The sequence below is a fragment of the Somniosus microcephalus genome, chromosome 7 (genome assembly GCF_052327205.1).
Source record: "Somniosus microcephalus isolate GS21.2 chromosome 7, FLI_Smic_1.0, whole genome shotgun sequence".
Taxonomy (NCBI): Eukaryota; Metazoa; Chordata; class Chondrichthyes; order Squaliformes; family Somniosidae; genus Somniosus; species Somniosus microcephalus.
The window spans coordinates 267,077,042-267,099,456 of NC_140993.1; the positions used below are offsets into that span (position 1 = coordinate 267,077,042).

The 22,415-nt window shown below is 44.8% G+C and overlaps 1 protein-coding gene and 1 long non-coding RNA gene across 3 annotated transcripts in view; both read left to right on the forward strand.

Moving 5' to 3' along the window:
- The window catches only part of herpud2 (HERPUD family member 2), a 58,120-nt gene extending 55,855 nt beyond the window's left edge, over window positions 1-2,265 (forward strand). For both annotated transcript variants that reach the window (XM_085993731.1, XM_085993730.1), the window contains one exon: window positions 697-2,265. In XM_085993731.1, the coding sequence (XP_085849857.1) occupies window positions 697-885 (189 nt within the window). In that variant the 3' untranslated portion in view covers window positions 886-2,265. The remainder of the gene's footprint in view (window positions 1-696) is intronic.
- Window positions 2,266-10,406: 8,141 nt separating this feature from the next.
- LOC147115306 (uncharacterized) overlaps window positions 10,407-22,415 on the forward strand; it is an 85,001-nt gene continuing 72,992 nt past the window's right edge. Inside the window, exons 1-2 of the long non-coding RNA XR_015078937.1 lie at window positions 10,407-10,510; window positions 13,095-13,206. This is a non-coding gene — a long non-coding RNA (uncharacterized LOC147115306). The remainder of the gene's footprint in view (window positions 10,511-13,094; window positions 13,207-22,415) is intronic.

Genomic DNA, 22,415 nt, shown 5'->3' on the forward strand with positions numbered 1-22,415 from the left:
GACTCTTGACTTGTTCACCTCAGACCGTTTTAACCACATAACGATGAGCGGCAATGCTTTATGGGTAAATTTGGGCTTGTGCAACGTGCTTCTTAATGGTGGGATCTTGCCCGCAAGGAGGAGGATTTAAAAACGTATTAAGAATCCAAACTTCGTCAGCAGTCGTTCTACAAAACATATCTAAATTCTGGGCTTGGGCCTCAATCAAAAATGCCACCACCACGGCAGGGAGATGGGAAGAGGAGAAGCTGGCTCGGCCTTTAAGAGTTTGATAGAAAAGGTGGAAAAACAACAGAATTTATGGGGTCTAAACAAGGCTGCTTTTTTTTTAAAGAAAGTTATGTTTACAAGGTAAAGAAGAGAGGCACTGAGTAATTGTAGAATGGATGCGGAGTTCACTCCTATATTTAAAGTAGGAAAAGACGACTCTCCGTGGTACTTCCATGGCTGGCAATATGCTCTCTCATTTGTTTATTTCTATTAAACAAGCTTTAAAGCGTGGGTGGATATCCAGATACTGTGAATTGCCACAAGCTAGTGCTGTTAACCCATTTGTAACAGCAGTTCTTCCTGGGGTGATAGGGGTGCACAGATGCTCCACTGAGCACCCCAAGGCTGTCTAGTGTTGCGGGTCAGCAGTGTTGAGGTACGTGCAACGCTGCACTGATTGCAATGGGCTGTAATTTGTATTTCTAGGAGCGTCTAATGGATGAAGGTCTAGATGAAGACAGCGGTGAGAGCGGTGAAAGCGGCGACAGTGGAGACGACACCACGGAAAGCACAGCAGGGACAGAGCCACCTGGTTTCATGGCTTCCGCATGGTCATTCATCACCACCTTCTTTACCTCACTCATCCCCGAAGGCCCTCCTCAAGTTGGCAACTAGGACAAGCGGTGGACTTTTCAACTTACTGCTCACTACAGCTGTATATTTGAGTGGCATTTACTAAAAAAAAACAAAAGACTGAAGTGTGGGAGTGTACTTAACCCTTTATTGCGCTGCCATTGTTTCTACGATTTTAATTTTTTTTCCCCCCCGCGGGTTCAGTGTCCCGAGTCTTTCTCCAGATCATGACATACATTGAGTTTCACCTCTTTTAATGCTCCCAAATTCTGCAGAGCACCAAGTGGAAAATGTGTGTTTTCCTCGGTTTAGTTTTCATTGCTTTACATTAGCAAAGATAAAATGTAATAAAAGTTACCCGTCTTCCATGTTTTTGTTGTAATTGCCACGAGCTGTGATTTTTAGTAGCAACTGGGTGCTGGTAATAGGAAATGCGAAGAGCTAAATAAACTAGACTAGCCTTGCTGGTCTACACCTGGATAAGTGAGGAATCAATTTGGTTCCAAACTATTTTTTAACTAACATAACATTTTTGCATTACAATATATAACAAAATCTGCTTTTTCCAACATACCAGTCACACACCAAGTTGCTGCTCTTTAGTTTCCTCGAAGAATTTTTTTTCAACAGCGGGCAGCCTAGTCCTCCGAATTTAACTAAACGCTGCGGCCTGGTGCAGTGTTACTAGCTGTTGAAATAAATTGAATATTCAGTTTGGATTATGAAGCCGAGTAGTATGCGGTTGGCTTCATTTGGTTGTATTTTTGATGTTTTTGAGCTGGATGTATTCTATAAGTGAACAAAAAAAATCCCCTGGAGTATTTGACTTGAACCCAGTACCTGTGTGCTAACCAGATGGAGGCTTCGAGGGCGACGCTCGCGAACCTGTCTTGATCTTCAGCCACTTAAATATTCTGGAGAATTCATGACACTTCTGAGCAGTGGTTTGGGATTTGAAAGGCTGAGAACTCAAATAAACTGATTTAATTCCTACTTGTTATATACATTTTAAATTACTTTTACATTTAAAAAGCTCATTTTTAGAATTATATATTTTACTGCCTTGTCGTTATCAATGGAGTTTGGCGCTTGAAGGCATAAATTTGAGGATCATAATCAGTCAATTGCTAGTTTTCATTTGGAAATGACAATGTGACTCGTGTTAAGTGGCATATATTACTGATACAGAAGTGTGAGAGCATAGTGTTGTAAATAACGTGATCTGTTTGAGAACGTTACCAGCCTGAACAGCAATAAATGCAATGTATGCAGAAGCAGCACTGTTTGGAACTTTACAGAAGAGAAGGACCGAATAAAGTCAGTGCCTGCAGCAGGCTAACCTACTTCACGTTAAAATACTGTCACCATGTATTGCTGATTGTTAGAAAAAAAATAAAGCAAATAATGACTTATTTGAATAAACATTGACACTTGTGCATTTAAGATGTGGCATGCAGGTGGGGCTACATGGCTTACTGTATTGAAAATCTTTTTTATATAAGTGATATGGGTGGCATTTGTGCAGAGGCAAACCTCTTTCTCAAAACGTGTGCCAGCTTCCTCCATGCGCCCCCCCCCCATGTTGTGGGATATTGTACCCTGTGAAATGGCACATTCAGGGCATAACTTATTCAAATCAGCCTCATTACCTCTAATCTGATACAACAGGTGTCTTCTTTGCAAGAAAGATAGTTAATGTCTCGGCATTAACACCTGTGACGTGATAGGACATTTTCACCAAAAACATTGGCTGTCTCAACTGTTGCTCAGTGTCAGAGTTCACACTGTTTCTATAATTGACCTGTGTGGTGGACAGGAGATTCTGGTTTCTCTACATGTGTTCAATTATTGGACCGCACAAGGAGGACATATTTAAGCTCCTATGGACGGGCTCCATCTTTATTGTTTTCTAAGTAATTCTACAATCAGTAGCTTGCTGCATTTCTTTTGCTTCTGTGTAATTACTGTAATAAATTTGACTTACTTTTAGCCCAATGTAATGGTTTGACAAGGAGCACAGTGGGCATCCTATGTGGTTTCTGTTTTTTACTGTACTAAGTTAATTTTGTACCGCACTGTTCCATTTATGCCAGATGTAAGGGTACAAGTTTCAATTCATGGGAAATGTAAGTCTGCGTGTGGAAACGACCCTTTAGAAGAAACAAAATGTTGCGAAGAAAGCCTAAATCATTATTATTTTCCTGCATTACGGACCAGAGCTTTGAAACTCTTTCCTGATACGATCTTGGGCACTAATGCATCGACCTCTGTCATGGGGGAAAAAGTGATGATCTTATGCAGAGATAAAACATGCACATCATTTAAAATATTTCCCTCGCAACAGTGACTACACTTCAAAATTGGCTGTGAAGTGCTTTAGGCTGGCGGTTATTGAAAGTTCCAATGGAATCCGACTCCACTACCCTTTAAGGTAGTGCGTTCCGGATCATAACAACCCTCTGCGTGAGATTTCTCCTCTACTTCTTTTGCCAATTATTTTAAATCTATGATCTCTGGTTATCAACCCACTTGCCAGAGGAAACAGTTTCTCCCTACTTGCTCTCTCAAAACCCCTCAATTTTGAACAGCTCTATTAGGTCTCCCCTTAACTTTCTCTGCTCCAAGGAGAGCAATCCCAGCATCTCCAGTCCCTCATCCCTGGTATCATCCTGGTAAACCTGTGTACCCGCTCCAAGGCCTTGACATTCTTTCCAAATGTGGTGTCCAGAATTGTACACAATACTCCACCTGATGCCTAACCAGTGATTTGTGAAGGTTCAGCACGACTTCCTTGTTTTTGTATTCAATGGCCTCATTTACATCCATTTATTATTCTAGTCTTGATGTTGCTTTGTGCCACTTAAAGCATGCATTTTTTCTTCTTTTAAGCTGAAACTTCCAACTCTGGCAGTCACTGGCATTTGACAAGGAAACATCCAAAGTAGGCTGAGCATCAGCTCCAGGAGCCCAGCAGTGAGAGTGGGCAGACCTGTTGTTCTACAGAGGCCCACAAGAATCACAGAAACCCCACAGTGCAGATAGAGGCCATTTCAGCCCATCGAGCCTGCACCGACACATATCCCACCCGATCCCCGTAACCCCTACACCAACACATATCCCACCCTATCCCCGTAACCCCACATATTTAATCCCCCTAACACTAAGGGTCAATTTATCATAGCCAATCAACCTAACCCGCACATCTTTGGACTGTGGGAGGAAACCGGAGCACCCGGAGAAAACCCACGCAAACACGGGGAGAATGTGCAAACTCCACACAGACAGTCACCCGAGGCCGGATTCGAACCCGGGTCCCTGAGTTTGAAGTGATTGCATTAATGCCGAAGTGATTGCATTAATGCCCAAGTAATGTATCCCCAACATCATTCCCCTATTCTCCCCAATACACGGAGTTGGTGATTGAGGTTACGGACACACGAGCCTGAAAAACATTAGGACCCAGACTTCAGCGGAAGGATTGAAGGTCCCAGAGCAGACAGATAGGCAAGCTATAGCTGCCCCCACAAGGGGAGGGAGTTGGGACTGCATTGCAATATAGGATAGGTAAGTTTAGTGATTTTCCTTCCCTGAGTTACAATCGCTTCATGAAGGTTAGAGCATGTTGAGTCAGGGGACAAATAGCTGAATGGATAGCAAATTGGCTAATAGAAAGCAGAGAGTAGGGGTAAAGGGTAGTTATTCAGATTGGAGGAAGGTAGAAAGCAGTGTTTGACAAGGATCAGTGCTGTGACTACTGTTAGTCATAATTTACATCAATGATTTGGACTTGGGAACAAGTAACTCAAGTTGTAGATGATACCAAACTGGGGGGTATAGCTATCACTGAGGAAAAATGCAACATAATACAAGACATTAGAAAATTTGCAGACTGGGCAACTAAGTGGCAAATGAAGTTTTAACAATGAAATAAACGACCAGATAATCTGATTTAGGTGTTCATTGAGGGATAAATATTGACCAGGACACCGGGGAGAACTCAATATTCATCTTCGAAGTAGTGTCATTGGATCTTTTATGTCCAGCTGAGAGGGTAGACGGGGCCTTTGTTTAACATCTCATCTGATAAGCAGTACTTCCGACAGTGCACATTCCTACTGTACGGAAGAGTCAACAACAACTTGCATTTATATGGCGCTTCACAGGATTGTTCTCGAACAAAATTTGACATTAAGCCACGTAAGATACTGGGATGTGTGCCCAAAAGCTTGGTTAAAGATGTAGGTTTTAAGGAGAAGAGGTGGAGAGGTTTAGGGAGGGAATTCCAGAGCTTTGGGCATAGCTGCCCTAGAGTCATAACAGCACAGAAGGAGGCCATTCGACCCATCGAGTCCATGCCGGCTCTATGTAGAGAAATCCAGTCAATCCCATTCCCCCGCTCTATCCCCGTAATCCTGCAAGTTTATTTCCCTCAAGTGCCTATCCAGTCTCCCCTTGAAAACATTGAGTGCCACCACTTCCGTCGGCAGCGAATTCCAGGTCGTCGCCACTCGCTGCGTAAAAATGTTTTTCCTCACGTTCCCCCCCCCCCCATATCTCTTGCCCAAAACTTTAAATCTGTGTTCCCTAGTCCTTGTACCATCAACTAGATGGAACAGCCTTTCCCCGTTTAGCCTATCCAAACCCGTCATAATCTTGTACACCTCTATCAAATCACCCCTCAACCTCCTTTACTCTAATGAAAACAAATCCAGCTTCTGCAACCTGTCCTTGTAGCTAAGATCCTGCATCCCTAGAACCATTCTGGTAAATCTCTGTACCCTCTCAAGGGCCTTCACATCCTTCCTAAAGTGTGGTGACCAGAACTGGACGCAATACCCCAGTTGTGGCCTAATCAGCGTTTTATAAAGGTTCAGCATAACTTCTCTACTTTTGTACTCAATACCTCTATTTATGAAGCCCAAGATCCCATATGCTTTGTTAACCACTCAATATGTCCAGTCACCTTCAGGGGCCTATGCACATTAACTCCCAGGTCCCTCTGTCCCTGCACACTCTTTAAAACTCTGCCATTAAGTGTATATTGCCTCTCCCTGTTCTTTCTGCCAAAATGCTTCACCTCACACTTCCCTATATTAAATTCCATCTGCCACTTGACTGCCCATTCTGCTAGCCTTTCTATGTCCTGTTGTAGTCGATTGATGATATCACTGTTTGCCACACCCCCAAGTTTGGTGTTATCTGCAAATTTAGAAATTCTATTCTGTATTCCAATATCCAGGTCATTTATATATATCAAAAAAAGCAGTGGCCCCAGCACTGACCCTTGGGGAACACCACTGTCTACCATCCTCCAGTCTGAAAAACAGCCATTTACCACAACTTGCTGTTTTCTGTCCTTAAGCCAATTTCTTATCCAAGCTGCCACTGACCCACCTATTCCATGAGCCTCAATTTTGTTAACCAGCCTTCTCGTGGGTACTTTGTCAAACACCTTCTGAAAATCCATGTAGACAACATCCATTGCATTCCCTTCATCAATCCTCCCTGTTACTTAAACACGATCTGCCTTTACAAATCCATGTTGGCTCTCCTTAATTCGCTTAAACCTCTCCAAGTGCCTGTTAATTTTTTCCTTGATTGTTGTTTCTAAAACTTTACCCACCACTGATGTTAAACTGACCGGCCTGTAGTTACATCCTTTCTTGAACAATGGTGTCACATTTGCCACTTTCCAATCCTCAGGCACCTCCCCTGCATCTAGGGAAGATTGGAAAATTATGGCAAGCCCTTCTGCTATCACCGCCCCAAATTCCCTTAGCAACTTGGGATGCAAGCCATCTGGACCAGGCGACTTATCCACTCTAAGCATGCCCAGTCTTTCTAATACATCCTCTCTATCAATTTTCACCCCTTCCATTGCTTCTACCTTTTCCACTTCTACCGATATTTTGTCAGCATCCACCTCCTTAGTAAACACTGATACAAAGTACTTATTGAGTATTCCAGCCTTGCCCTGCGCCTCTAAGCATATATCACCTTCTTTGCCCTTAATAAGCCTCACCCCGCCTCTTGCTACCCGCTTACTGTTTACATGCCGGTAGAAGATTTTTGGGTTCCCTTTTATGTTAACTGCCATTCTACTCTCATTCTTTCTTTGCCAATTTTATTTTCATCTTCACTTCCCCTCTCAACTTATTGTATTTGGTCTGGTTCTCCCTTGAAGAATTCACCTGACATTCATCATGCACCCTCTTTTTTTGTTTCATCGTCTTTATCTCCCTCGTCATCCAAGGAGCTCTTGCTTTGGTTCCATTACCCTTCCCTCTTGTTGGAATGTACCTGGCCTGTACTTGGAACATCTCCTCCTTAAAGATCTCCCATTGTTCCGTTACAGTTTTTCCTGTCAGTCTTTGGTTCCATTTTACTCTGGCTAGATCCTTTCGCATCCCATTGAAGTTAACCCTGTTCCAGTTTAGAAGTTCCACTCTGGATTGTTCCTTGCTCCTCTCCATTGCTAATCTAAACCTTATGATACGATGATCACTCGTACCCAAGTGTTCTCCCACAGACACTTGGTCGACCTGGCCCATCTCATTCCCCAGCACCAGATCCAGCAACGCCTCCTTCCTAGTTGGGCCAAGAACATACTGGTCAAGGAAATTCTCCTGAACATATTTCAGAAATTCCTCCCCCTCCTTTCCCTTTACCCTAGCATTATCCCAATCGATATTTGGGTAATTGAAGTCCCCCAATATCACCACTCTATAACTCTTGCATATTTCTGTGATTTCCCTGCAGATTTGCTCCTCTACCTCCCTCTCACTATTTAGAGGCCTATAGAATACCCTCCAATAGCGTGATCATACCCTTTGTGCTCCTCCGCTCTAACCAAATGGATCCTGTCCTTGTCCCCTCAAGAACATCCTCCCTTTCCAACACTACAATGTCTTCCTTAATCAGCACTGCCACCCCACCTCCCTTTTTTCCTTCCCTATCTTTTCTGAACACCTTGTACCTTGAATATTAAGTGCCCAGTCCTCACCATTTTTAAGCCACATTTCTGTTATTGCCACATCATATTGCCACATGGCTAATTGCGCTTGTAGCTCACCAACCTTATTCACCACACTTTGTGTGTTTACGTACATGCATTCTAAACCCATTTTTGAATTTTTCGTAGTCTTTCTTAGTCTGCTCCTATCTAATATGGTACTACTCCCGCCTCTAGTACTACTTCTCTAGTACTATCCAACACACTCACTCTATTTTAAACCCTCCCGTACAGTACTAACAAACCTCCCTGCGAGAATATTGGTCCCGGCTCTGTTGAGGTGTAACCTGTCTGCCTTGTACAGGCCCCACCTTCCCAGAAATGGTTCCAATGCCTCAGGAATCTAAAGCCCTCCCTCCTGCACCATCTCTCCAGCCACGCATTCATCTGTTCTATCCTCTTATTCCTGTACTCACTAGCACGTGGCACCGGGAGTAATCCGGAGATTACTACCTTTGAGGTCCTGCTTTTGAATCTCTCCTAGCTCCCTAAACTCTGCCTGCAGGACCTCATCCCTCTTTCTGCCTATGTCGTTGGTACCGATATGGACAACGACCTCTGCCTGTTCACTCTACCCCCTCGGAGTGTCTGGCATCCACTCAGTGACATTCTTGACCCTGGCACCAGGGAGGCAACATACCATCCTGGAGTCACGTCTGCAGCCGCAGAAACACCTGTTCCCCTAACCAATGAATCCCCTATCACTATTGCTCTTCCACTCATCTTTCCCCCCCCCCCCCCCCCTGCAGCTGAGCCACCCGTGGTGCTGTGGCCTTGGCTCTGGCTGCTCTCCCCAGAGGAGCCATCACCCCCCACCAGTTTCCAGAACTGTGAACCGGTTAGCGAGCGAGATGCACTCTGGCTGCCAGTGGTGGGGTGAAGAAAATCAGGGATGCATAAGAGGCTAGAATTGGAGGAGCGCAGAGATCGTGGCGGTTTGTAGGGCTGGAGGAGGCTACAGAGATAGGGAGGGATGAGACCATGGAGGGATTTGAAAACAAGGATGAGAATTTTCAAACTGAGGCATTGCCAGACCAGGAGTCAATATTGGTCAACAAGCACAGGGGTGATGGGTGAACGGGACTTGGTGCGAGCCAGGAGTGCGTTGGAATAGTGGAGTCTAGAGATAACAAAGGCATGGATGAGGGTTTCAACAGCGGATGAGGGTTTCAGCAGCAGATGAGCTGAGGCAGGGGCACAGTCGGGCGATGTTGGAGGTGGAATCAAGTGCCAGCCTAGATTATGCCCTGAAGTCTCTGAGTGGGACTTTGAACCCACGACCTTCTGATACATGTGAGCGTGTTACCAAGTAGTAGAACGTGCCCATCTCACCAGCTTATTTTGCCTTTTCTGTAAATAAGGCAGCAACATGGATATAAAAAAACGATAGCATAAAAAAAGTTTTGTTTATAGTTTTCCATTGCATGACTATTGTCGACCATCCCTGATACACGGGGTATGGGGAAGCAATTTTGACTTCTTAGTTCTTACCTTTATGTGACCTTTGCAAATATCCCGCACAGAAAGCCAGGTTGTAGCTCCAGCCGGGCAATTGCCTACACACCAGTGAAGGGAGCAAGGGACAATTAACAAACATCCTGCTGGCACGGGGCGAAATATCTGCTCGCAGCGACTACCGTTACCTGCAGAGGGCAGCATAGCTGCAAGAAACAGGCTCCTTCTGAAAATCCCACATTGAAAGTGATGGGCGAGCCCAGCAACACCATTAAAAAAAGTCAAGCTACTGAACAATGAGGGGCGAGGAAGGCCTGAGCTAAGCTTACAATATTATTGGAGAATACTAGATAATAATAATAATGGGGACTTGACAACAAGGGTTTGGCTCAGAGAAAAATATATCTGACAAAGGATATTGAGAAGACATTGTCACATTTTTGTCATATTCAGAAAAATAACAATATAAGGAAACAAAAGGGTGAAACAATATTGTAACTAAGCCAGGCTGCCAATCAGATTGACTTTAATGAACTTGATTAGACATTGTGAAAACTATCTATAAAAATGATACGTCCAGCATAAGTTTCATTATTCATATTTTAGGCATATTTCTGGCTCAAACGTCGCATTGAATCCCCAGCAAATCAAAGCTGAAGAAGTAGGAGGTGAAGCTTGAATGGAAACCACTGCAAATCTGCAACAATTACCAACAAAAAGTAATGTTTTACCATTCAAATTGCTCAAAATATGTTTTTTCAAAGCCCTACTAGCCACCATATTGAATTCTCACTAACTGAGAAACTGAGGACAGGAAATAAAGTTTATAATGTTAAAAAAATTATAAGAAAGTGAATAAACTTAGGTACACAGTGACATTTTCTGTATTTACCATGTGTCTTAAGAATGATTTTTATCAGAGGCCTTGCATGACTCTGAGAAGCTTGGGCTTTGAGTTCATGGTCACCCAGAGATTTCACTCTGTTGACTGGAGACAATAACTACAACTCCCAGCGAGCAGCTGGGCCAATAATTCACAGTGTGCCACAGGTGCAACTACTCTCTGGATAAAACTCCCAGTGTGTGGCAGAAGGAGTCTCTGCTGGCAGCCTGTGAGGCACTTGGCTGCAATAGTAATTCTAAGTTTGTTTTTGCAAAGACTTCAAGACAAGGGAAAACATCAACCGTGGATTTTTTGAGGTAGGTTTTGACAGGAAAATTACAGGGTTTTTTTAAAAAAAAAGAGAGACGGAGAACGTATGGAAGAGAAACCAGAGACAGAAATAGGAGAGGCTGAGAGAGTGAGTGAAAGGCTGAGAGTGGGAAAGGATCGGAGATGGAGAACATTGAGAAGTGGATATAAGAGAGACAAAAAAATGAGGAGTCAGAAAAGAGATGAATGGATGGATGGATAGGTAGGTAAAGAGTAATGAAAAAAGTTGGGGAGCAGATAGTGGTGGCACTGACCATAGTTTTCAAAAAATATTTGGAAATGGGAATAGTGCCAAACTACTAGAGGGTAGAGCCCTATTCCAGAAAGGGGAGTAACCAGGAAATTATAGGCCAGTTAGTCTGATGCCAGTTGTGGAGAAGGTGTAGTGGTCATGTGCCTGGCAGGATCATCTGATGAATGAAAGCTGCTCACAGACTCTCACTTTTTAAACATTCACTTTGAAACTTCTTCTGCTGTTGTAGATGGAATGATAATGAGTCAGTGCTTGGAACTGGACAGTGGAGGCATGTTTGTGCATTTAGTAGAGGCCATTTGAAGCTTGCCGTTTTCATTTAGTATCTGTTAAAGTATTAAACAGTTTTGCATGCATTCAGAAAGAGTTGACTAAAAGTCAACTAAACATGACCATCACTGGGCCTGCATCAACGATTCAAGTGTAAGCATAGGGATCCCAAAATGTACAAAGCAATCAAGAAAGACTTGCATTTATATCGCACCTTTCACAACCTCAGGACATCCCAACGCACTTTTTGCATGAACAAGAATCATCCCGGGATATACTTTCCTGGATCTTTATTCAGTGTGCAGGAGTTATTTAATGTACTGAGGGAGTGCTGCACTGTCAGAGGTTCCGTCTTTCAGATGAGACATTAAACCGAGGCCTGATGTCCTGGGGCCAATATTTCTGCCTCAACCAACATCACTAAAACCAGGTTCTGTTCATTATCACATTGCTGTTTGTGGGAGCTTGCTGTGTGTAAATTGGCTGCTGCGTTTCCCTACATTACAACAGTGACTACACTTCAAAAGTACTGGTATTGACAGTAAAATGCTTTGGGACATCCTGAGGGTATAAAAGGCGCTATATAAATGCAAGTTCTTTCTTTCTGAAGAAGCAGCATCCCCATCGTGGATAACCAGGCCTTCCCACCTCCTAGCGATGGCATTGGGGCTCACCATCAAAGGTGAAATTCACCCTCCCCCCATGGGCACATCATCCGCTCTGCAAGTCAACAAGGGGAACTAAAATAAAGGGCAGAAATTAACAAGATTTTTTCAGAGTTAAATATTTAATTTGCGAGTAAATTGTTTCTTGTTAAAGATGCAACTATGGAGCCTGGCTAGTCCCTGCTTTAAAGTAGATTAAAGATTATCTCCAGCATCTGGCAATGAACTTGTCTGAGCTTGGATTAGACGATGATGTGGAACACCTGGTCCCTCATTTCTCTAGTTGAAGCTGGCTTTATTGTTCCTTCCCAACACTTGGAGTCGGCCTTTATTTGGGATCTCCACAAGGGAGGAAATGAATCACATTGGGGGGAAAACAGGGACAAAAAGAAATTGGTATCATCCATCAAATAAATGATATCTGATTTTAAGAAGTGGTTTCTTCATCAGAACCTGGCACATTGTTTAACTCCTTAATTTCAGCATTCGCTTGTCTTGGACTATCTCAAAGTCTTTTTGAATGATTCAGTTCACTGAACCATAGCTGCGCATATTGCTTTTCCAAGCCTTTTTAGTAAAAAAAAAGTTACAACAATGCAACACCATTAACGTGGCCGTGGAATATGAAATATAAATCACAACAGTAGGTTAACCAGAGTAATAGGCTCAGCCTTTCTCCCCAAACCCTCACCAGAAACTATGGTTCCAGGTAATGAACTTTGTATCAAAACTCCACTTACCATAATCCTCTTAGGTGAGAACCTCCTCGAAACAAAGCTGTGTTAGAACTTCCATAGTCCTTTTAAAATGACTCAACATTTCTTTTGATGATTTCCAACGGATGTAATTCTAGTGTCCAAAACCCTGCCACCCGTACCCTAACTCACACCAAGTCCCGTTCACCCATCACCCCTGTGCTCACTGATTGGTTCCCGCTCTGGCAACGTCTCCATTGTAAATTCTCATCCTTGTGTTCAAATCCCTTCATGGCCTCGCCCCTCCCTATTCCTGTAACCTCCTCCAGCCCTATAACCCTCCGAGATCTCTGCACTCCTCCAAATCTGGCCTCTTGCACATTCCCGATTTCCTTCGCTCCGCCATTGGCGGCCGTGCCTTCAGCTGCCTGGGCCCTAAGCTCTGGAATTCCCTCCCTAAACCACTTCACCTTTCAACCTCTCTCTCCTTTAAGGCACTCCTTAAAACCTACCTCTTTGACCAAGCTTTTGGTCACCTGTCCTAATATCTCCTCATGTGGCTCGGCGTCAAATTGTGTCTGATAATCGCTCCTGTGAAGCACCTTGGGAGGTTTTACTACATTCAAGGCGCTGTATAAATACAAGTTATGGTTTTGCTGTTGCTAACTTGTCTTTGTCTTGTATGTAGAAATTAATTGCCTATGGTCACCTCACTGGTATTGCCCCAGAATCATAGAGATGATATCAGCTCCTTCCAAGGCCCACAAACAGGTGGAGGTGTTCAGCTACCAAGAATTAAGGTAATATTTTAATATTTGAGCCTTATCGTGATGAGTGGAGTAATTGCAAAGATTTTTATGAATGTTTTCAATGCATTAATGCAAAGTGCATCATACATACAGTGCTTCCATTTGTAATTACTTGAATACAATTTAGTAAACCTGTTTAACCATCTGAATGGACTGAAATGAGAAATTTCTTCACTCAGAGGGTGGTGAGTCTTTGGAATTCTCTACCCCAGAGGGCTGTGGAGGCTCAGTCGTTGAGTATATTCAAGATAGAGATTGATAGTTTTTGGATATTAAGGGATATGGGGATAGTGCGGGAAGGTGGAGTTGAGGTCGAAGATCAGCCATGATCTTATTGAATGGAGGAGCAGGCTCGAGGGGCTGTATGGCCTACTCCTGCTCCTAATTCTTATGAATACTCAATTTAATTTCCTAACACACAAACTACACAAATTAAGCAGAGAATATCATAAAGAAAACATGTCTTTATGGTAATGCCTAAGAAATCACAACAGTGGTAAAAGGTTAGACCAGTTCTTGCATTGAGGCAATGAAAAACCACACTGTTGTCACAAGTCCAAGTTAGCTGGAAGATCTCTTGTCCAGAGGGAGAGACCTTTGTTGATGAAATACCAACAGTTCTTTTTATCCTGTGTGGCGACTGAATGTCTTTCAGCTTGCGTGCGTAAATTGGAGACCCAAACGATAATTCAGTTAAATAATGATTATATATATGTACTCGGGAATTAACTGTGCTGGCCCCCACAGATAGTCTGAGACTTGGATTGTAGTTCTCATCTTTACCGCAGTCCACACAATCGAAACACGACAGCTGTTTATCATTGCGGTAATATAGCAAATTGACTAAAGCAAAATGTCACAGAACTGACAGGTTAAAAGTATTACACAGCTCACTGATACTGAAAAGTACAGGGCACATTTTTGTATTATTCTTTACCTACCACATTACAAAACCTGCTTAAGATGCGAACACCTTTATCCATCACCACAATCTCTGATCCCAGGTATTTACATTAAAAAAAAATTGATCCTCAGTATTCTGGGCTGGTAATGTTTGTTTAAGGTGCAAACATACCGTACGTGTTAACTTTTCCTTCCTCTCTCTGCAAACTTGCCTTTTTTCTCAGCTATTCATTTGATTTTAAAAGATCCCCCAATCCCAAGTAGGTTTCAGCATAATGTTGCCTCAAATGTCCTCCAGGACCAAGTGCAAACATCAATCCTCTCAGCATCAACCCAAAAAATCATAGCGGCCAATTTTAATATTAAATGGCCAACTTTATTGAATCCTAGGCCTAGAAATTCAGTTGGTTGCGCCAGCAGTTAGCGCCTTAAGAGAAGTGAATTTCGGGCGCTATGCGTGTAGCGCCCGGGCGCAGCGCAGTTTGCGCCTCGCCCCAAATTAAGTTGACCCTTAGCGCCGGCGCAAAGTTTAGCGCCTGCCCGGCTGCGCGCGCAGAAAATGCATCACATCCTCGTGCAACGCCCTTTGCGCGCCCCGATTCCAAACTTCAGTCGGACCGCCCCATTGTGCGGCTGGCGTCCAGAGCGTTTGTAAAATGGAACGCAACACAGCCGACGCGGGCCCCGGGGAGCGCAAATTAAAGGGCACTCCTCCTGCACTATAAAAGGCACTCTGCATGTGTTGTGTGGAAGGGTCCAGTGTGTTGTTGTGAACGGTGTATTTCTGTTCACCACCACCACCACCACCACGTCGTCGTCGTCGTACCAGAGTGTCTGCCGTCAATCACCAGCTCCCTGTGCTGCGCCCGAGCTCGGGTGTTGCGCTCCGGCCTGACGGCTTAGCGCCTGAAGATAGTCGTGCAACACCTGTTTTAGCGCTTCAGCAACCTCTTAGGGCGAAGCGACTGAATTTCCGCAAAGGGGGCGCAACTTTGGGGCGGGCGCTAACTGGCTATACTGAATTTCTAGGCCCTAGAATCTTACAGCACAGAAGGAGGCCATTCGGCCCATCGTGCCTGTGCCGGCTCTTCGAAAGAGCGATCCAATTAGTCCCACTCCCCCTGCTCATTCCCCACAGCCCAGCAAATTTTTCCTTTTCAAGTATTTATCCAATTCTCTTTTGAAAGTTACTATTGAATCTGCCTCCTCCACCCTTTCAGGCAGCGCGTTCCGGATTAAAACAACTCGCTGCATTAAAACAATTCTCCTCATCTCCCCTCTGGTTCATTTGCCAATTATCTTAAACCTGTGTCCTCTGGTTACCGACCCTCCTGCCAGTGGGAAACAGGTTCTCCTTATTTACTCGATCAAAACCCTTCATAATCTTGAACACCTCTATTAAATCTCCCTTTAACCTTCTCTGCTCTAAGGAGAACAATCCACAGGAATAAGTTTAGTGCTTTCCTTAATTTTAGTTTTTTTTACATTAAATATTATTGTTATTGGTTACATCTGAAGTAAGTGAAGAAAGAAAAAGGGGCTGAAAAATGATCAGAAATTATTTGAAGGATTTGCTTGGCGTGTTTGTGGCAGTTACTGCTTTTAGATCACTTGTTTTGAAGAAAAAATTGATCAACTTTGATGTGTGGTTGCTCATTGCTGATTGGAAGCTTCCTTGTGTGTCCACTATGTAGAACTGGATTTTGACAGCTTTGCACTGATCCAGTGGGATATTTGAGCCAATCCAATTGCCTAATTTACATAGAATGTACAGCACAGAAACAGGCCATTCGGCCCAACTGGTCCATGCCGGTGTAACATACGAACAATGGCGGACAGGGAAAGACCCCCTGGTCCGTCGAGCCTGTCCCATGCAATTGCGATACCTTGTGTATCACAACATATACACTCTCCACCCCACCCGAAACCATGCGAGCTCCTGGGAGAGGCGAAAAAACAGATTTAAAAATCCAAGCCAATTTGGGAAACAAAAATCTTGGAAATTCCTCTCCGACCCATCTTGGTGATCGAAACTAGTTCAGGAGATCGCTCTGGCCTGAATCCCCGGCAGTGCCTCCCTCTTGTACGAGGTGATCTCCGCCCCAGCCAGAAACAGGTCCGGCCCTCGCTTGAAGGAATTCAGAGAATCAGCGTCCACCGCACGAGACAGCAGCCTGTTCCAGAGGTCCTACTGTTCTCTGGGAGAAGAATCACCTCCTGACATTTAACCTAGATCTGGCCTTATACAGTTTAAAATTGTGACCCCCTGGTCCTCCCTAACCTATTTGTTGAAACAAACTGTCAGCTGGAACACAATCTATTCCCTTCATCATCTTATAAACCTCAATCAGATCCCCCTAAGTCTACGCTTCTCTAAAGTGTAGAGTCCCAACATTTTTAGCCTATCTTGATAACTAAGATGCTTTAAACTGGGAATCAGTCGAGTGGCTCTCCCCTGCACCCTTTTCAAAGCCTCAATATCACCCACCGTGTGAGGAGACCAAAACTGGACACAGTATTCCAAGTGCGGCCTAACTAAGGTCTTGTACAAAACAGTATGCCTCGTCTTATACTCAATTGTCCTGTGGATACACCCCAACACCCTATTTGCTCCAGCTATCGCTTCACGGCACTGCTCATGTACCTTTAAGGATGTATGCACTGAAATGCCCAAATCTCTTTCTATCTCCACCATCTTTAATGCTTTTCCCTGAAGGATGTATGAATGTTGAGCATTTGCCCCACCCACATGCATAACACTGCACTTATCTACGTTATACATCATTTTCCAGCCATGAGCCCAACCTCCCAACACATTAAGATCTGCCTGAAGCAGACGAGCATTGTCTACAGTTCTAACACTCGCACAGATCTTGGGGTAACAATCTGCAAATTTGCAGATCGTGCCCCCAACACCTACATCCAGATCATTAATAAAAATAGTAAAGAGCAACGGTCCCAACACCGATCCCTGCGGGACACCACTGGTGACCGGTCTCCAAACAGATCTCACCGCTCTCTGGTGTGTGCAAACTGTTTCTCTATTTACTTCATCAAAATCAATCATGATTTTGAACACCTCTATCAAATGTTTATGCTCCACACGAGCCTCCTCCCACCCCTCTTCATCTCACCCTATCAGCATATCCTTCTATTCCTTCCTCCCTCATGTGTTTGTCTAGCTTCGCCTTAATTGCACCCACGCTATTTGCCTCAACCCACTTGTTGTGGTAGCGAGTTCCGAATTCTCACCGCGCTCTGGTGTGTGGAAACAGTTTCTCTTTATTTTCTTTGTCAAAACCATTCCTGATTTTGAACACCTCCTATCAAATCTCTGCTCGAAGGAGAACAACCCCAGCTTCTCCAGTCGCTCCACGTAGCCCCAGTACCATGCTAGTAATATAACAACAGAAAATGCTGGAAATACTCAGCAGGCCAGGCAGCATCCGTGGAGAGAGAAACAGAGTTAACGTTTCAGGTCTGGGACCCGTCATCAGAACTGGAGAAGGCTGGAGATGTAACCGATATTAAACAGGTGCAGAGACAGCGGGGGTTTAGGAGGGGAGGAAGGAATTGAAAGAATATACTGTGCTTATGTAAGAGGCAGGAATGTTGCAAATGGAAATGGCAAAATCATACAGCATGAAAAATGGGGCCGAGGTTATGATCTGAAATTGTTGAACTCGATGATAAGTCCAGAAGGCTGTAAAGTGCCTAATCGAAAGATGAGGTGCTGTTCCTCGAGCTCACGATGAGCTTCAGGAACGTTAACTCTGGTTCTCTCTCCACGGATGCTGCCTGGCCAGCTGAGTATTTCCAGCATTTTCTGTTGTTGTTCCAGATTTCCAGCATCTGCAGTATTTTGCTATTATACCATTCTAGTGAACCTCCTCTAGCGAAAGAGAAGAAAGTAGCAGTTTTCTGTCTTGTTTCAGTGCCACTGGTGAAAGGTGGTTCATTTCAGGAGTGAGCTGCGACCTGGAGAGCAGGGTTGGTGGTCGTGAGATCAGCAGTTCCTGCACTGATGGTTGGGTACTGGGGAGTGCCAGCGTGAGAAGCCCGCTGTAGCTGCAGGTCTCGGAGATTAAAGTGTTGGTTTGAGTTCCCTTGTTGCGCTTCTGAAATCCTCATCTGACTCCACAAAGGAATGTTTTACACCTAACTCGCCGACCTGTTTTGTCTGCAGACCAGCTTCAGGCTGGCGGGAATTCCTGCTCTGGATCCCGGGGTAAATGCCATCAGGGTTCCATTGACATCCCCTCTTCTTAGGCAGTCCCTCGGAACCGAGGATGACTTGCTTCCACATTAAAAATGAGTTCTCAGGTGACTGACGAGTCCGATGCGGGGCCTACAGTCTCTGTCACAGGTGGGGCAGACGGTGGTTGAAGGGACGGGCGGGTGGGGTGCTTGGGTTGACGTGCGCTCCTTGTGCTGCCTGCGCTTGGCTTCCGCTTGCTCCTGGCGAAGAGACTCGAGGTGTTCGGCGCCTTCCCGGATGCTTCTCCTCCACTTTGTGCGGTCTTGGGCCAGGGATTCCCAGGTGTGGGTGGGGATGTTGCACTTTTTCAAGGAGGCTTTGAGGGTGTCCTTGAAGCGTTTCCTCAGCCCACCTGGGGCTCTCTTGCCGTGCCGGAGCTCCGAGTGGAGCGCTTGTTTTGGGAGTCATTGACATATTAGGACACCGAATGGCATACATTCATTATCTGTAGAGCACCGCCTGCAGGACCCAGCAGGTTAAAAGTGGACAAGGTGTGAAAATTCGAGCGAGTAAGTGACCTCATTTTTACCTGCAAGCCCAGTCTGATTCTGCTGGGTGGGAAGGGTTAAAATGAACCCCATGTTGTATATTGGCAAGGTAGACGGCGCTTTAACTCTACAGGTAAGAGTACGGTTTCCTATGGATGTGCTAAAAGCAGATAATGTTCCATGCATCTTGCATTTATATAGCATCTATAATGCTGTAAAATGTCCCAAGGTGCCTCACAGGAGCGGTCTCAGACATAATTTGACACCAAGCCACATAAGGAGATATCCGGACAGGTGATCAAAAGCTTGGTCAAAGAGGTAGGTTTAAAGGAGGAGAGGCGGGGAGGTTTAGGCAGGTAATTTCGGAGCTTAGGGCCCAGGCAGTTGAAGGCGCAGCCACCAATGGTGGAGCGATTAAAATCGGCAATGCTCAAGAGGCCAGAATTGGAGGAGCGCAGAGATCTTGGAGGGTTGTAGGGCTGGAGGAGGTTACAAAGATAGGGAAGGTTGTAGGGCTGGAGGAGGTTGCAGAGATCGGGAGGGGTCAGGCCCTGGAGGGATTTGAAAACAAGTATGAGAATTTTAAAATTGAGGCGTTGCTGGACTAGGAGCCAATGTGGGTCAGTGAGCACAGGGGTGATGGGTGAATGGGACTTGGTGCGAGTTAGGATACGGGCAGCAGAGTTTTGGATGATCTCCAGTTTATGGAGGGTGGAATATGGGAGGCTGGCCAGGAGAGTGTTGGAACAGTCGGGTCTAGAGGTACAAGGGCGCGGATGAGGGTTCCTGTGCCAGCAATTGCCCTTCTCTTAAACAATGCCTTCCCTGTGATGAGAGCCTCCTCTGATTCCGTGACAAACACACCTCGTACGTTCTATCGTACATTAACAATTAGCTCACCTGCATCACTGCCCACCTGCTGTGTCATAGGGATCAGGAGGCCCATTTCCCGTTCTACACCCCGCCCATTATACACCCTCTGCCAATGATGAATTTCACCCCCAAAGTCTTATGTTTGTCATTCGCATACAGTTGATTTTGGAACATTGGGGTGGAAGGGGCGCATTAACTGCAGAGTTTCCTACACATGTGGGAAACACTGTTGGGTTTTAATGGAACAGGATGTGAGAGTGGAGTTGTCACATTTCGGGATTTGTGAGTGGTTGGTGTAGAAGTGATTTTTGGTTTAAGCTACAATTTGGTTTTGATCGGACGTCATCAACTCAAGATTAAGCTTCGAATCCACATCGTTCCAGCTCCTTTATTCAACAGGGAAGATGGGTGCAGCCATTTAAACAGTTTGGGCCAGGTGTCTCACTGGGTCCTGTGGAATAGAATGGGGCAGCCATTGAAACTGTTCTCTTTATCACGTTGGGATAAATTGATGTCGTTAACACATTCAGATGGTTCCAGATTGTGTTCACACCTGGTACGCTGAAAAGCTAATACAAAAAGAAAATACTGCAGATGCTGGAAATCTGAAATAAAAACAGAAAATGCTGGAGATACTCAGCAGGTCAGGCAGCATCTGTGAAGAGTCTCTGCACAGATGCTGCCTGACCTGCTGAGTATCTCCAGCATTTTCTGTTTTTATTATGTTGAAAAGCCTGTGAGCTCCGCAAATGTCCAGCAGAAATTCACTCCTGGGAGGGCAGTCACCGGGATGGTATGGCATCCTTTGTTTTTGTATATCAGGAGAAGTACATACTGAGGCTAAAAGGGTTAAATTATGAGGACAGGTTGCATTGTGTATTCCTTTTGAGTAGAGAAGGTTGAGGGGTGATCTAACTGAGGTGTTTAAGATGATTAAAGGAGTCGATAGGGTAGATAGAAAGAAACTATTTCCTCTGGTGGGGGGAGTCCAGAACAAGGGGGGCATAACCTTAAAATTAGAGCCAGGCCGTTCAGGGGTGATGTCAGGAAGCACGTCTTCACACAAAGGGTAGTGGAAATCTGGAACATTCTCTCCCAAAAAAACTGTTGAGGCTGGGGGTCAATTGAAAATTTCAAAACTGCGACTGAAAGATTTTTGTGGGCAAGGATATTAAGGGTTACGGAACCAACCATGGAGCTAAGATACCGATCAGTCATGATCTAATTTGATTGGTGGAACAGGCTTGAGGGGCTGAATGGCCTCCCCCTGTTCCTATCTTCTTAAATTTAAGGAAGGTAAAATGTTCTAAGTCCGTTACTCAGTGTGTTCGCTTACTGACTGAACTGGAGCAGCTTTGATGAGTCGTAAGTGGCTTTGTCTTACTAAAGTGTTAATGAATTTATCTTTGGGAAGATTGGAGAAATGCAGACGAGAGATTGCACTATCCATTTGATATAACATGGCGGCTTTCATTGTTGGGCCCCTGACATTGGGATGTAAAGGTAATCTCTTGATTGTGAGGAACAGAGGATTGCTTACGGGAGCGACCCAGTGATGCTGAACCCGAGCAAGTATCCAGATCAAAACAATACTTGATGAGGGGCGTTCACTGTGTCCTCTGATGCACTTAGGGTTAGAGGAGTTCTGAAGGTGTCGCCATTCCTTTATACCTTTTCTTTACCCTATGTCCCTTTTCCGGATGTGCATCTCAAGAAAGAGATGGAAGTCTTAGTCAACTTTACATCTGAAGGAAGAATGAAAATGTAGCCATGTTCCCGAGCCCCAGAGACATGCCTGAGAATAAGGCGAGGGAAGCAAATAGTAATATAGCCACATGACAGTGGGAAAGATGGGGTGGTGGTGCGGGGAGAGGACAAGAATCCCGGGGGGGCAGGGGGGGGTGGGTGGCGGGTGGTAATGAAAGAAAGAAAGACTTTCTTTGCCACGACTGACACAAAGTACATCCTAGAGGTCCATTGGGCTGGGAGTCTCTCACGTGTATTTGTTGCTCTCAGTACCCAATGGCCACTTAACTGGTGGTCAACACCACGCAGCTTCCAAGAGCAAGTCAGTAAGATGCCCTTTGCCAAGGGTCCAAAGGAATGTTGATCAGCAGAGCAATGGATTGGATTCATTGGTGAGGCTGAGATTCAAAGGTCATTTCATGGCCAGGATTGATGTTTATGTAGGGGAAGGAACTTAATAACTTGTAACTTTCATGTCTCGAACACTCATTGGTTTTAGAAACATGCTCTGTGCTTACAGCAATTCCATTGCTTTTGAGATTGGTCCCATTCAGCAACATCCTCCTCTATATGTGCGCAGTCTGGTTAATTAAAAAGAAACTGGGGATGATTGATGCATTAAGAGCAGCTCATACAGCCACACACGAACACTGGACAAGACACAGACTGGATAATATATCTTGAGGGCTTGTTCTGGATGAATTCTCATAAACCTGCATGGTATTAATGTGTGAGGTCACGCTGCACAAGTCGTGGCTGTAATTTGGGAGCCTCCGATATTGAAATCACTCAGATCACAAAACCCGAGTAAGCAACATACTGCCACAAGAGGAGAATTTTTTTAGTCTTGCGTACCTCGCCTATCTTTTCTCGAAACCCACCTTCATTCCGTACACTGCGATCACCATCACATTGACTGATGCTGCGGGAAG